The sequence below is a fragment of the Gambusia affinis genome, linkage group LG22 (genome assembly GCF_019740435.1).
Source record: "Gambusia affinis linkage group LG22, SWU_Gaff_1.0, whole genome shotgun sequence".
Classification (NCBI taxonomy): Eukaryota; Metazoa; Chordata; class Actinopteri; order Cyprinodontiformes; family Poeciliidae; genus Gambusia; species Gambusia affinis.
Window position 1 is genome coordinate 16,501,630 of NC_057889.1, and position 17,095 is coordinate 16,518,724.

General features: G+C 41.5%; 1 protein-coding gene across 1 annotated transcript in view; it reads right to left on the bottom strand.

Moving 5' to 3' along the window:
- Positions 1–2,022: 2,022 nt before the first annotated feature.
- The window catches only part of atad2b (ATPase family AAA domain containing 2B), an 83,393-nt gene continuing 68,320 nt past the window's right edge, over positions 2,023–17,095 (bottom strand). Inside the window, exons 27-28 of the mRNA XM_044106466.1 lie at positions 12,487–12,615; positions 2,023–2,399 (exon numbers count right to left, since the gene is read on the bottom strand). Of these exons, the coding sequence (XP_043962401.1) occupies positions 2,358–2,399; positions 12,487–12,615 (171 nt within the window). The 3' untranslated portion in view covers positions 2,023–2,357. The remainder of the gene's footprint in view (positions 2,400–12,486; positions 12,616–17,095) is intronic.

The window sequence follows — 17,095 nt, forward strand, 5'->3', positions numbered from 1 at the left end:
CACAGTTAAAACTAACATGTCTTTAGATTATATCTTTATAGACTATCCATGGTTAAGACCCTCCACGTCTAAAACTAAACTGAATCTGTTCCATCAGGGTTTAAAATAAGGCACACACTAGGCAGTGCAACCTACAAGTCGCCTTCCTATCTGCCCTTCCAGGTCCTCAGTGGGAGGTGTTGGTGGGTACAATCGATGGGGGGCAGAGGGCATATTGGGTGGGAGTGGACAAAGCTTAAGAGAAGGGGAACATATGGGCTTAAATTCGGCCTAAATATTTTTGTACTTTTACATCTTAGCGAGCCTGGGAAATGAAGGTGTGATTCAATTTTGTCAACGTCCTTTTACACAAAAAGAACGTTCTGTAAGGGACAACATTCTTGCCTTTTTTTCCAATGACTACGTCGAAATACTTAAAATTCCATACAGTTGGAATTCGTACGGTAAAAGCATTATTAAGTCGAATCCGTTTCTCACATGGCTCCCGTGTTGCGGTGCATCATGCTGCATAACAGGCCTCTAACATGTTCTTGGTCACATTGTACAAGAACATCCTCTTCAGATTAAAATCGACCAGAACAGTTTTAACTCGAGCGCAAACAGATGTGTTTCATAAACATCTTTATCAAAACGATTTAATAATTATAGATTTGATCACTTTTCCGTTTTGTTTTGCTTTTTTTTTTAAACAAAATATTTATACAATTCTGGCACCTTTGGACCTCTGTAGGAAAGTCAGCTGCCCTCTGCGTGGGCCCCTTTAAGTTTAAAGTGCAGATTTTGGCAAATATTTGATACACCCAGCAACCAATCAGAAAATTGCTTTGTTTGGAGACAGCACATACTTCATAAAAATGTAATTCAGAATCCAAAATGGCATTTGTAATTTTGGATTCTGAAATGTTGATTTGTAATCAGAGTATTATTATTCGTAGCTAGCAGGTGGTGTGAGATAAGCTCCAGGAAAACTTCCTGAACCAAAAAAAAAGCTAAAAGGATATTGATTACTACAGTTCCAATAAAGCCGCCAAACCTTTACTGATGAGGTTTTTCGAAACCGGAAATATTCCAATGCCGGTAAAACTGGGTTTGTGTGGAGCAAGAAAATAGTGAGGGGCGTCGTCGTGTTACTTTACACTCCAGACAACTGGAGAAAACTAAAAGCTCCATAAACAGCAGGAAAGGTAAACAGTGTCTACTCTCATCTCCTCTGATTGGTCCTTTTACGCGACCACTGTCCAATCAGGATCAGCTTACAGCGTAAACTTCAACGGCGCAGGCAGAGAGCAGCTGAGTTTTACTCATCTGATCAGTTTCACAAAACTGAATCACATACACTGTTTCCCCCCCAACAGGCATTTCCTTGTAGAAGGATATAGAATGTAATTTGAAAGAGCAGAATTTTTTTTTTTTTAGGCCCAAAATTTGAGCCCACAGAAACATTCAAACTGTGAAGCTATTCAGGACAGGAACAATCTCCTGAAACTAAACTCATAAGGAGGTCCGTCTCCTTTTTAAACCCACTAATTCAAAAACCCTTGGAGATCTCTGGGAGGGGGGGGGGGATAACTTGGCAATATAGCGGTCATCTTTCCACACCAGATGACCGCTATAATGAACAGGACATGATAGCTCACTGTCCTGCTGTGCCAACCTCATCACCTAACCAATTTCTCTGCGAGCTTTTTGTTCGGGTGGAGGTTGGTGGGGTGGGGGGTCGCGTTTCCCCTGCCTGTGGCTCTGATATGGAGCGGCTGAAACGGCAGAAAGACTCGGCGGCGTAATAGTGCGGCGATAACTGGCCTGTACGGCGAGGAGTTGCAGCCCCGTTAAGGTAAAGAGGAGGCGGCTGCAACAGTGATTCAGGACGCGGTCGGTCCTCTACGATGCAGCGTTGACACTTTTGCTGGTGAGGGTCTCGTTAGGTTGGTGTGTGTGTTGGCGTGTGTGTGTGTACGAGCTGCCGGCTATGGAGAGAAGCGTTCAGGTTGCCACGAGACGTCGCCCCATTTGTTTTTTTTGTTTGTTTTTTTTTAAGTGAGTTGAGAAGTTTTCCCAAGAGCAGCATGGATATTAGGATAGCACCCGAGTAGCACCAGGGTTGCCCGTCACTGTGGGTGTGTGTTTTGTGTGTGTGTGTGTGTGTTTGGTTGGTGTTGAATGGATGTGGATATGGCTAGGTTCCTGAGACAATAGCACCAATGAATGTCCTCATCCTCACAAATCGGGATTGATTCGTGAGTGTGGGAGAGTGTTTTGTGTTTTTTTATTTTTATTTTTTTTTATTTTTGTTGGTTTGTGAGTCTTTGTGGTCCCAGGCGGATCAGGATCTACCTGAAAAGTTTCTTCTCTCCACCTCACAGGAATGTATCAAAATGCTGGATTCTCTCCTCCATCTCCTGCGACACAAACAGAAAAACGCACACACACACACACACAAAAAGAGAAAGAGAGAGAAACAGACACAGATCAGCACAAACCGCTTAATCTCAAGCCAACACAGCAAAATTGGATGTGTGTACAAAAGCATCTGTGCAACCGCCGTTTCAATATTACTTGGAAATTTCCCACAGCAAACAGCTTTCACCATGATAAATGATGTAAAGTGGAGTAAAGCCGTCGCCGGAGTAAGATGGGCGATTTCTCTCAGCGTGAAAACAGCAGAGTTTGACACTGACTACATCTGAGCGGAGCCAGAGGAAGAGAGATGGATGTTAGGCTGCAATAGACCATGATTAATGCCTTGAAGATGTTATGCTGCGTGTGTTCTCTAATCTGAATGGCTGATCGGCGGCGCGCTCTTGGCAGACGCCCCTACCAGATATCAATTTCAGCAAAAGTTTAAATATAAAAAATAATAAGAAGAAAAAAAAAAGAGAAGAAGAAAAAAACCCTATCAACTTTTCAGCAAAAAGCAATTTAGAGCATCTGAAGAGCGTAGACTTTTTCAGACGGGAGCCGCTCTCTATTAGAAACTTTGAAACTCCCTGTAGAAGCTGCAGAACGACAGCCAACTATAGGCGAACTCTCCAAAGGCCTGGGCTGATGAGTTTTTAATAGTCTTCATTTTCTTTTTATGTAAATAAATTCTAAGAGGTCTCTGCATCCAAAATAGACAAGGGGGCTTTAGAACAACATACCTGATGATTATTGTTATGCTTTTCCAGGGCGGAGAGATTACAGAGCCAAGATCATAAACAAAACAAAACAAAAAACACACACACACACTGGGTGAATACAATTGAATTTTATGTCTATTCTCTAATCAACACGAAGTCAAAAATTTCACATGCAGGCTCACATATTAACTTCAACTTGCCAAAATACGGGTACAACCCCCCTACCAAGTTGAATGTCAGCCACACATCCACAGGGTTTCATGCGATTGGGTGAATATTTGACCGTTTCCTTTCAGCAGGGTTTGGTAGAGCTGATTTAAACTGGTTTTGTTTCCTGGCGCATATTCAACCCTTCTGCATAACATCCACACATTTGACGGGGTTCAGGTCGGGGCGTTGGCGTGGCCATTCCCGACGCTTACTGGCAGTTTGCATTTTCTACTCCAAAACCAATTTTGATAGATTTTAGAGTCATCTGTCTTGTGCTCAGATTTCAGCCAACGGATTGAGGGATTGTTGGCTAGCAGCGCCCAACCTAAACTCAAGACAATCCAGACTTGCCTTGCAACTTACCAGAACGGGCCGAATGTCCAACTCTGAAAGACCAAGCTCTTGAGAAAAACCTCGTCCGCTAGCATCCACACTTTTCTACCTCCTCTCCTGCGCTCTATTTCTACTCTGTCACCTCTGACACACACCTGATCCAAACCCCCCAACCCCTCTGGGGTGGTCTTTAATGTCGAAGACCAACCCAAGAACTCCATAAACTAGAAACGATCTCTCTGCCCACGGAAAAAAAAAAAAAAAAAAGAAAGAGAATTTTCAAAAACTATCGAGAAAACTTTTGTGGTCACAGGGGACAGAAATTTGCCACGGAGGAAAGACAAATGTTCTAAGAGTCCAAGTGAGGCCTTTAAACCTAAAAACACAGCAGGAACTGTGAAGGAAGGTGGGTGCAGCATCATGCTTCGGATCACCACAATGATGGACCAAGAACCAACTCCCAACTCTTCAACCCTCAAACTAACATGAACTTTTTAACTGGTTTTAGAAAAAGGAAAGCAGCCAAACCCAGAGCTCCAAAAAGGACACTGACCTGAAGTTTATTAAACATTTACAAGCTTTGCACACCAGGAATCAGATTCACTACATGAACTACCATGTTTGTCAAAGAGTATCAAATATTTAAACATGCCAGAACCTTGATAATGGCTCCAAAATGTGTTCTACGCAACTTATGACAAGGGCATCACACAAAGAAGACGTCTGTGTGTACACTGCATTTTTTGTTAATGTTTAAAAATAAATATACCTGAAACGTAGACTTGTACACTGAAAATCTTGTTTTTAGACATCGATGACGATGTCATCATCATTCCAGCAGGAACACCGGAGAGACCAAAGGCACCTTTCAAATGAAACTTGTCCAAGTAATGAATGCATGTAATCTAATAATGAGCAGTGAAAATTGTGAAATTGATTAATCACTTACATGTCATGATGTAATGTTCATCTCAACTAAATGCTGCATTGAGGCAGATATTGGTGGTAAAGAACCAGCAGGTCTGTGATTCGCACACACAAATAGTCCCGATGTAGAACAATAGTAAACCTGGAACATGTTTACTATCCGATCAAAGCATTACCAGCATGCTTTTGCAACCATTTAACATTCCGATTTACTTCTGCGCTTTAGCCTGAGGCTGGACATCTTGCAGAAACCTCATGCTCACTTTTAGGAACAAGGCCTGCAAGTCTCGAGGACCAAAGGAACATAAACGAACGAGCTTGTTCAAAACCAACATGGCGCGTTCCCAGTGCAATAATCTCAAAAATATTAGCAGCGTATTTATTGTTTTAACTTTTATCGCCCAAATTAAGCCCTCTGTACTTCCGCCTCCGCCGCAGCAGGTCGCGCAGGCTGTAAACGATAACGGGGCAATGAGAGGTAGAAGCGATGCGTGACTGCATGAAATATGACTTGCTTAGAAAAATCTAAAAAGGCTTCAGTTCATTAAACACGCCCAATGTTTTAGGCACATGTATGCTTTAAGCATCTGTGTTTTTGTTTTTTTAGCTATCGCCTCCATTTATCACTTGTACAACCAACACCAAGATGCTAATGAGCTTCGCGCTGCTCTGCAGATCTAAAGTTTATCAGCCTCGGAGGCTTGGGACCGCATGGTCTCTAAAGTCTTTACCACTGCAACGCGTACCCCTGCGGTTGACCAGATGCAGTTACATTAGAGGACTAAATAGGGGAGCGGGCAGGGGGGCTCTCAAACACGTTTCCTCAAAGTTAAGGGTTTCTGGCGCAATAAATCCCCCTGGGTCAGACGGAAGCCACTGTTAATAGGTTGGCTAAGGTCAAAGGGTGTTGAGGGAGTTCAGCAATTCACCAGCATGCTAACAAAATACCCGAGCGTGCGAGTGTGTAGCTCTGAGGAAACTCATTCAAATTAGTTCTGGCCGTTTTGCTCCTTCATACTTGTATGTTTTTAGTTGTTTTGTATAAAGACCGAAGACATTTGAAACCAATGAGTCGAATACAAATTGCGGCTCGCTGGAGTCTGCTCGTCGTCTAACATAAAGAAATGCGGCTATCCGACTCACGTAAACATCCCACCATCTGGATCAGGAACCATATCAATCAAAGCGATAAAAATCTCCAGATAACAATAGTCAGTTAACACGAAATGACATGCCTGGTTTAAGCAGTCGATGAGTGTTTATACGTAAAATTAATTAAACACAAACGAGCTGCTACCGAGCATACAATAGACCTTAACTGATTTGCAACGTCGTGAAAAGTACGAGTACTTTTTGTCTTGGGTGTGCAAAATGGAACGACGTGGAGACGTGGGTGTGAAATGGGGTATAAACCGCCGTGGAGACGTGGGGAATAACAGAGCCGTTTATTTAGCCAATTGCTTTACGGCTCTGAACCGGATTTCGTAAAAACTACACGGACATCTGCGGTGCATCTGCTGGATTTCATGCAACCTGTCTTGGTGGAAGCGTTGTTGCAGCACACATTTGTACCCGTCCCACCCTGGAAACTCCTTAACTGCACCTCAAACGTTCAGGTAATCAAAAACACCGTTCATTTTATGCGACCCGTTCAGATGCCAATCGATGGCCTCAGCTATTAGAAATTCACAGAAGGCCTAGGATCAGGAAATCTGGGTGGTAGATATGATGAAACGGTACACTGCAGGTCTGAGAGAAGCATTGCAGGAGTATAGTTCAAGTAACAGGTGTTTGGAGCCAAAAGCAGCATATTTAACAGGGACCCAACCGAGGCGTTTCTATGCAATATGGAGGAAGATCAAGGCAAGACACGCTTACAGCTAGACAGCGTCACAAGTGATTGGATTTGTAGGATAGTATTAATACTACGCAATAAAGTAAACGTCTGGCAGGAGCACGCTTGTTTCCCTCAACACATCCTCCATTTGTGACACAGGTGTTAAATTACCGATAGTGCACCGGTTTAGTTTGAACTCATCTCATCTACCTCCATCAAAGAAACTGATTTTCATTTCCCAGCTACAATTTCCAACAGCTGTGTGTGTCCGGCTGGTTAGCAATGAAAAATCAACAGCGCAAGTGTTGTTTTCTTCTTCTTCTTCTCCTCCTTTTCTCCCTCTGCTATGAAAGACAAAGTGCTGAAAGATGACAATCTCGTGTGTTATTTCTGCACAAAAGGTGTTCTTTCACAAGCCAAGACAACAGCTCCTACGATAAATGGAAGGGCTGCATTGTGTTCACGCCGAAACGAAGGGGGGAAAAAAAAAACAAACAAAAAAAAACCCAGAGTTTTCTGTTTTATGATGGTTTTCGCTTTGTGCGCGACTGTTCATCACGGAAACAAACAGTCTCAAACGACACTCGAGCCTTTCAGAATCTGTTATCCTGAATTCAAACAATTAGATTTTTTTTTTTTTATAAATTTTTGGAGCTCAATTGTTTTCCCAGTTCTGTTGTTTGGTAAGGTCGAGGCGACATCAAAGAGAAAGAGACAGAAAGGCAGCGTCTTTTAGAAACAATGAAGACTTCAGAGCGCATTTTAAGAGTCAAAATGTCAAACCTGGAGAGAAACAAAGGGTTCCAACTCCATCTTGAAAGTTTATATAGTTTATGAGGTAATAAAACCCTCAAATTTAGAGATATTTCTACAAGAGGGACGGACTGACAGATGAATCTTTAGCAGCTCACGCAAAATCAGCAAAAAAAAATTAAACTTCTACAGAGTTCAGTTAGTTTAAAGGGAAGCACCACATATCGGCACCGACGTCGTTATCTGCCAATATTCTTTTTAAGTCATCGGTACCGGCCCAATGAATAGAACTGGGCCAATATCACCAACCGATATTTACTTTCATCTTGTTGCCGTTTATTTCTGTAAGGGAAGGAGACTAGGAGTGGGAGTTTGTCGTATCGTTTACTATTTATCGTGGTAAATTTCTTAGCACAATTGTTGTCATAGTAAAATTTAAATTAATGATCAAAAACCCCAAAACTGTCCATATTGTTGGGATTGTTAGTTTCATCCAATAAAGGCGTGTCGGTAAATTTGAAAATGTGATAAAACGCAGTAGCTGTGTGCATTTTAGTGACTGAAATCACACTTCTTTATGTCATTTTGTCCTAAAGATTTGTATTACAAATGGTTGGTTTATCAAGAGGAGTATTTGTTCTTCTGGGACTCGGAACCCGGTGCCATGAATTCACAAAGAGAGAGTTAATAAATAGTTCTTATTGTCACTTTTATCATTATCGCAATGATATCAAAGTATCGCGATAAAACTTTTACGTTTACATTGCCCTCCCTCGGAAGAGACGAAATTGGTCCCGTGATCTTTGTTTGTCCATGTCGAAAGTGCAGTGAAATTTACATAACATATACAACGACGGAAAATACCGGCTATCGGCCATAACACCAACATTAATATTGGAAATCAACAAATTTGCATCCCTGCCATTTCAGCGTCATATTGAGCTGTCACCCTGCACAGATCCAGGTACTTCGGGCCAATCTGAACCAGAAAGTTTGGATAAAAGCCAAGCCGGGTTGCCGTGGCGAACAGAGCAGACACAGTTCCTCTTGCTTTCACTGTAGCAGGGCTGCGGTTCACTCCATCCGCTGAAAGGTCAACCCCCTCTGAAGACAGACGAGCCGTGCTTGGAGGACAACGGCAGGGGGAAGTACAGGAGACAAATGCATGGACATGCTCCGTTTCACTCGGCGCTACGACTTGCACACAAATACCCCGCGCCGCTACACAGAGCTATATTAAGTGGCATGTAGCTGCTGACGCCACAGCCGACACGAGCTCCGCCCCGCACGCCTTCTTCTTCTTCGCTCTCCGGGGAGTTTACAAGGAGAGATGACCTGCTGGGGGAGTCAAGCTGCCTGTTGAAAACACTGGCAAACAAAACACGTGCCAGATGAGCTGACATTTCTGCTCTCCAAACACCAATTTGGGCTGGCAGCATGAGATGAACCCAGACGGGAACCCCCACCACCTCCACCTCCACCTCCACCAGCGGGCCTGTCGACAGGCGGCACCACCTGGCTGACTGCCTCTCTCCCTCTCCCTCTCTCTTTCTCTCTCTGCTGCTTCCCCTCTCTGACGTTCTGACAACCAGCCCTGGCTACCAACGGCACGACACCACCACCATCGCTGGCCCCCTGTCTGCTCTGACATCCTGCTGCAGCAGCAGAGGCAGCAGCCGATGACCAGATGGGATTCTGGGAAGCTATACAACAGTCACTTCTGTGAAGAAGACTGTCAAAAGAAATTAGCGGTAAATAAAAAGAAAAGGTCATCAGCATTAGAGATCTGTTCAGCTTTTATCGAGGAAGGGGTGGAGGGGCTTCCTGCAGCAGGGAGGGGTTCCGCCCGACTGGATTTTACATTCTGATAAAATCATCTTCGGCTCAAGTCGAAATTTGGAAACAAAGAAAGACATTTGGAAAAAAGCGACATGCCAAACTGGCTGAGCCTTCTGTGGCATGCTCTCCGGGGATCCGTAGTGAATCGTTTTGGATCACGGGTCCCGTCTCGCCGCCACACGTCTGCATCGCCATCGCAGAAGGCTACCTTTTACACGGCCTGGTTTAGAGCTTCCGCTGTCCTCGTTAGCCACTGATACAGAAAACGCCTCCATCTCCATCCCGATATAAACTGTACTGATGCCATCATTGCTCGGTTCCCACTTCCACAGAGGATTCATATCCTGGTTCTGTCATAATCTCGGATACTTTGTGTTTTTTTTTTTTGTTTTTGTGTGTGTGTGTGTGTGTGTGTGTGTGTGTGCTTATCTCGGAGTGCCCTGTGTGTCTGGATGTAAACTCCTACAACAGGAATGCGGCTTTCCAGACATCTTTTGTGTACCGCAACTTTTTTGCAAAGGCAAAAGCAGCTACAAAATACACATGGGTAACTCAGTAAAAACAAAAAAAATGTTGGAGAGCTGTAAAAGTTATTACAGGGTTTTTTTTTTGTGTGTGTGTGTGTCAACGTTCAATAGCAGAACTTAATCTGTAGGATCTCTTTTTTTTCACAGATCTGTGATTTATAGCAGACTTCTTTAAACTAGATTGGATGGATGAAGAAGAGATGATGTCATAGTTGCATCTTTACACTTTCAGCAGTGGTATAAACAGAAAACTAAAAAAATACAAATAAAATAGCTAAAATAAAACAAAAATGAACACACTTATGGGTAGAACGAAGATGTGGATTGATAGAGGTCGGACAGTCAATCCAAACAATAAATAAAACTCATCTAGAGCTGCTAATGATACAAAAAAGACAACTTATGCTTATTTCAAATATCTTACTGCATGTACTTTGTTGTCATTTCTTAAGAACCACCATTTGGTTTCCATTTCTAGGTTATTAAAGAAAAATGGGACGGATCCATTCTACATGTTGTTGATATTTATGGAAAATTAAGTGAAAATAAAACCAGATATTTCTAAAAAATAAAAATAAAAAAAAATACAATACTTGTACGTTTACTTTTATTCTGTTGTGGAAGCACCGACGTGTCACAGGTTGCAGTCTCCCCAACTAAACTTTTCTGAAAGATTTTCAGAACACAAAGAGACGTTCACCGTCATAAGCCACTTTTGTATCCACTCAAACGTCCTCTATATTTTTCTGACTCTAAACTCGCTGATCAAAAAGACGAGGCCGTCTCATTGCAGGTTACACGGGGGAAAAACCATAACTGATCAAAGAATCTGCAGCGAGCGGTAAAACATCTTACAGCATCCAAAAAAAAAGAACCAGTGTGACGGCAAGTCAGTGTCTACAAAATGTCTTGCTCTCTAATAGAATCTCATTTTAAAAAAAAACTGTAGTAAAAGAGCCTCTTTTTTTTTTTTTTTAAACAAGTCATTATAGTGTCATTAGCAGAATTAACGTCTTGTGATGAGTGTGCTGGCAGCCCTCAGAGACGAGTACCTTTGTCTAATCAGTTTTCGAGCATCACTCTTCATCTTGCCTAAAAATGATCACTTATGGCTTCGAAATACAAAAATGGCAACAAGCAAATGATGCAGAGCCTCCAAACAAAGTATTTTATGAGGTCACAACGTCCTTCACTAATGTCTCATAAAGACATAGTATAGCTTAAAGACATCATACTATTTGTATTTTCTGCAACCCATTTCCCGTGGGACAGAAAATATCAAATTAAATATATGCGCCTTACATTTATCGGCACGCCTGTTAAACTGAGTGTGCAACACATGCACTACAAGCAACGTGTCAAAATCTTAACTAATTCACATATTGATGCTAATAAGTGGAACATACAGAGCATCACTCGTTGGCACCCTGGTAAAGAGGAGTGGAAAGACTTTTTAAATATAACAAACCATTTTTAATTTACGCATTCCTCTAAGTCAAGTCAAGAGTTTCATGGAATGACTCATGGGTAATCTGTAAATTTAATTTTCCCCTACAGTATGACTAGGATGTGACACAGAGGCTCATTTCCCTTAGGGATTAACTGCCAGGCAGAACGAAGTCACATGTTTATGCTGCGCAGAAACCAATGGATCGAGATGTGAAGAACAGATAAATACAAGCTTACAGCTAGAGAAGTGCAGTGGCTGCTATTATTGAGCTGCCAAGAATCTATTCAAACCTTTAGACAACACACATATATGGAAAAAAAAGATTGCTAAAGAGTGATACCGGGAAAAGAAAAACAAAAGATTTTCCTCTCTTATCATAAACGTAAACCCTACTGAGATTTTTATCTGGACATTCTGGAACGGCTTTGGTCAGATGAGACGAAACTGAGCTTTTCAGCACAAAGTACTCGAAGATGGTTTGTAGTAAAATAAAAATTATATATATATATATATACATGCTTTTGTGGAAAAGCACATCTTGTCTGCTGGTTACCATGAGGGAAGGATCTTCCTGGTCACCTTATAAACTCTTTGAAGTGTCAGTTCAAACTAAAATGTAAATAAAGATCTAATGGATTTTGCCCCAAAGCTGGAAATGTAACGCCATTGTGTCTTTTAACCAAATAAATTAAGACAAGTAGACAAAGAAATAGCTTCCCAGACACCTAAACTACTCTCTTTAAAGTCTCAGTCAACTAGACACAAGTGTCCTGTTTGCAAAAGTCAGAATTTTTTTAAAGCGATTATGTGTTAGTATAGAATTTCTTTACCACCAAGTAAATGTTACCAAGTTACAGATTAGATTTTTTTGGAGTGTTTTTCTGTGTTATATTAATTTGTTGTAACAAAGTAATTTATTTTGGGGCGTTTCACTAGAGATGCGCAGATCCGATATTGACATCTGTATCCGTTCTGACACCGGAAAGAAGCTGAGAAAGAGTATCCATTAGAGCAGATCTGTTCAGTCTAATAGAGCATGGTGGCCGTCATGCTCTATTAGTTATTCTACATTATATTTAGAACGCTTAATTGCACTTTCTGAACCATTTGAAAGAAGGTTTGTTGCATTATGTTTTTACATTTTTGACCAAGATAGTCAACCTGTTGTTGTCGCCGTCTTTATTATTCATTTTAAATTGACCATTTTACTCCTAGTAACACTGTTGTGTTGCTTTTTCATGTTTGACCAAGCTAGTGGTGTATTTAAGTGTGCTGAGCCGATCCAATTTTCTGTAACGGATCGGAGCCGTATCGGAGCCGATACTAAACCTCGTAGCGGTATCGAAAGTGAAAAAAGCGGATCGGTGCAGGTACAAGCCTTCAAATCGGGAGTCGATAAATGTAGCTAGCCCTGCGCATTTAGCATGTTGGCACCGACATCTGAACACGGGACCAGTGAGATGGGATTTCGGGTGGCAGGGGGGTTCTAACCTGCAGCAGCCGGGTCTTGTCGTATTCTCTGCGGTGCCGATAGATACACTGGCTAAGGAGGGAGTAGAGTCTCTCCAGCTGCTCCACGCTGTAGCCCTCACTCTTCTTTACCACCATACTCAGCAGAACCTGCAGGAAATCATGTAAACAGAGATGTTACAAAGAACACAGTGTTTTAAATATCAGGAAGAGAGAGAGGGAGAGAAAAAAGGAAAACTAACTCAAATGCATATTATGAATCATTGCCGCGTTTACAGGGAGAGACGGTAAAGATGCAGACGCAGGCAGACAGTCGTACGCGTCTGTATGACCTGGCACGTAAAGCGAAGCCCGGCACGGCGAGTGGCGCTTGGAGATGCGGCATTTAGAAGTCAGAAGTATTCAAAGGCAATTAGGATCAGAGTGACAGCTAATTAAAGCTAATCATAATTAGAACTAAGTTTACATTTCACTGCTACTTTAATTAAAACATTCGGAGCAGTCGAAGGCTCTTCTAATTGACCTGTTCTTCACATTTTACCCGAGTCAAAGTCAGCTACTCTGTGCGGGTTTAGTCAAACGCAGGGCTCATCAGAATGCAAAGGGCTGCGACAGCAAAGGCACAATAATTAATGTTATCACCCCTGACACCAGGCAAACAGGGAAACCTCCACAGCAATAAACTTGCGCATACGTGTGTGCACGCGCGCGCGAGTGTGTCTTTTGCACCCGAGGTAGACAGTGTCCACGTGTCTAAAACAAAAACCAAGGCGATATTGTGATTAATAAGACATGCGTGTTTGTCAGAGCCTTTCATCAATGAACATGTGAGAGGTAATTACAGCGAACAGGGAGGAGGGGGGAATTACAAAGGCAAAAAAAGAAAAGGGCTAGCAGTGTATTAATCACCGAGCTTCATCTAACAACGATTTGTGGTTAAATAAGAGCGCCTTGATTAAAGCCAACATGTGAACAAACACCAAAAGAAACTGCACTGCACTTTTAGGTGAAAATTTGGCCAAATCAAACAATTCTTTGCTTTCGCTCTTCTTTTTTTTTTTTTTTGTTCTTTGTTCCCGAGCACAAACTGTTCCGATCGAAGCTGCCGAATTTTTAACCGACTGAATCTCACAGCTGCTGCCAACGAGGTCTCAACAACAGCCAGCAGAAAGCGAAGCGCCGCTTAAAAATAGAACAGCTGAGACATTATAAATGCAACGTTATCATGTCAATGAGTCAATTTAAGGAGGAAACAGATTTTGTCGTGGAGCTTTTTTTCTGGGTGTACTGACTGTTTTCAATAAAGCAACTGCACATTCGTATTTTGTGAAGTCGGCAACCAGAGCACTGTTACCTGTTGTAATGGGTCTGGTCAATACAGGTGACGTCACCTGTATTGACCAGGTGATGTCAAATCAGTAATTCAGCGAAACCTGAATTACTGATTTGATTATCTGTGGTTGAAGTATTGAACCTTTGGTTCTGAAGCTGGAAATAGCAGAAAAAGATGATTTGATTTTTTTAAAAATTATTATTATTATTACAGGTTAAGAAAGAAAAACTCAAAATATTTGACTTTTTCCTTTGATTGAAACTCAACAGAAAATAAAATGTTGTTTTTTTCTTAAAAATTTAATAAGAATTCTATCAGCTTTTTCTCAGAAACAACGTTGGTTTCGAGACTCCAAAAAGCCAAAATGGCTCCGTGAGTCGGAAGCACTGCTGACCCCAGATCGTAAGCTACTGTATATGTACTAGTCATGAATAAATCAAATAAAGAGGCACACAGATGCTTTTATTGCTTCCTGAGTGCACACGAAAAGTCTATATGAGGCTTTATTTGCATGAATTATTGGTGCTGCAAGCAGAACTGCAGTTTACTAGCTTGTTTATGGAATTAACAGAAGAGATCCAACAAGCAGTCCTCTACTGGCTTACACTCATTTCTGCTCTTCTTTAAGTATTTAACATTAAAAAACGTGTTTGTTTTTTTTTTTAAATGTGCTGCAAGTTTCTACAGAAACATTATAGTTGTCAATTCAACAAAAACTACATGTTTCTCACCTTTACTTGAATTTTAATAAACTCAAAAAAGGGCATCCTACCACACCGTGTTCAGCTGTTTGCAGTGGCCAATCAGAAACAGCAGAGAATTGGCCAATTCCCATCTTTGGCTGATTGATTGGTGCAGGTCTAATTAACATCAATGAAGAACTAAAATAAATATACTCAGTCCTGCCTTCTGTTTTTCAGAAATGTAACGCCAAATTAATCAAATCATACACTCCATCCATTTTTGTTCTTGTGCCATTATTAAATCAGAAATAAACATTGGGATTTAATCTGACTTTTGGATCGACATATGGCCTGTTGGGCCCCAAATAGCTCAAACTGGATGACCATCTGTGAAATGATTTTTAATGTTAGTATTTAACTCTAAGCAAAAAAAAAAAAAAGCCAGTCTTTCTGTATACAGCTCACACCAACCAGATTAGATCAGTACTCAGTAGCTAAAAGGTTAACCAACAACAAGAACAAAACAGAAAACTTAAGTTTTTGTATTGCTGTGTTGTACCCCACATATGCATGATTCACTTCAATTTTAGACTAGACACATCTAAAACATTGACTATTATCAAGAAGGCAGAAAAATATGCCCTGCCTTTGAACTCAAAAGCGAGGAGACAGGACTGGATACACACATTTCTAAACTTAATTCCTGAAGACGTCTTCATAAAAACGAAGGAAATGAAGGAAAACACTCGTGGCAAGCCACTTCATGAAACTGTTATAAAGCAGTCTTCAGCGTTTTAAGATATGTTGAAGCACAGACTGCTACAGGAAATTCTTCCTGCACACCACCGTAAGCATCTACAACGACTCTGAAGAAAACATTGCATTTCTTTCTGTGATTCATAAAGTATCTTTGACTTGAATACCCAAATCAGTCATAAACAGTGGAAATTCAGAAAAAAATTTTAACAATGAAATCACAGCAACTGTTCTACACGACAGTTTGATACATTTACTTTTTAATGCATTTACAGAGGAAAGAAACAAACATAGTGGTTATGTTACAACCTTTCAAACATTCACACGTGCCGCATGGTAGGATAAGATTTTAACCTGAAAACCTCCAATTGAAAATCTCAGGTTTTTGTAACACCTTCTTGGACAATCGCAAAAAAAATTCATCTAACTCAATGATTAGACACTGAATATGTTCTGCTGGTGTCTGTTTTGTGCTCCTTTGCTTGTATAAATTTAATACAGCTCAGAGATAAAAAAAAAAAAAATGGCTAAGGTTGCCGTGAGACGCCTTTTTAAATAGCCGTGCCTAAAAAGCTCCAATCAGCAACATTTCGACCCATCGCGCAAACATGAGAACAGGAACGTAATTTTCCAGCTTTCCCTTGGTTCCCTTTCTGCAGCATTCCTTTCCATTTCCATTGTGCTTCAGTATGACAGAGAGAACACCTTTTTTCTTTCCTCTGTAATGCAAGTCCTAACCTGAAGCTATACTCAGTGTGTAACAGAGCATCTCCTCACCTCATTTTCAGCCCCATTTTAACACTTTTGAACAACAAAAACCTCTGCTTCCAGCATGTTTGTCTTTTCTCTCTTTTCATGTTCCACATTTTTCTTTCCCTCCTCCCCTCTCCATCCCCTCGCCTTCTTCTCTGCCCCACGCAAAGCTGATTGCAGCAGTTTACTTCCCGGCCCTTTCTGTCGGCTTGATCGGGATGCCGCCGTCAGTGTGTGGTAAATGGTGTGCGAGTGTGTCTTACACAGGCTCAGTGACTGAGTGAGCTCGCAGCACACAAAAGGCCAGTAATCCCTTGCATTAAAGACTGCTACTGACATGGGCCATTTAACCTTAGCCCTCTAAACTCCCAGCACTATTGTCCCCTCCCCATCTTTCTTCACATCTCTATTCTCAAGTGTCTTAAGACCACAGATTGAGGGTGTGGGATGCTTCTGCTGGAAGAGAACAAATCAGGATGGTGATATATGGAGCTATAGTGCCTTACAAGAGTATCCCTACTTATTACATGATTTCACATTTTGTCATATTACAAACACTAATTTTAAAGATGAGGTATTATGCTCCTCTGAAAAAAAATAGGATAATCCTGTGGCCTATATGAAACATGTTCATTAAATTGCACAAAATCATTCTTAGATAATCAGATTTCGGTCTCCCATCAGTTTAAGTCTAAATAAGTCATGCCCCCCCCCGACCTCCCCAAGCTCAACATTTACACTCACATGTGAAAATAGGTGCAAACAGATGCACAATTACACATTTTTGAAAAGCAGAAGTTGAGCCTCCTGCACAACCAACAAGAATGCAGCAGAAGGTCGTCATTTCCAGTGGCCATTGGGCGACTGTGGCTCTGTGACTGTGGTAGAGTTGTCGTCTTGTGATCGGATGGTTGTAAGTTTGATTCCAGCTTCCTCCTGCCACATGTTAGTGTGTCCCTGGGCAAGGCACTTATCGCTAAATTGCCCACCAATCTGTGTATCAGTGTATAAATGTGTGTATGTTTGTGAGTGTGAACGTACATACAGTGTCGTGACAGTTGAATCCGACTTAATTGGAAGGCTTTTGAAATGGCTCATTTTCCAG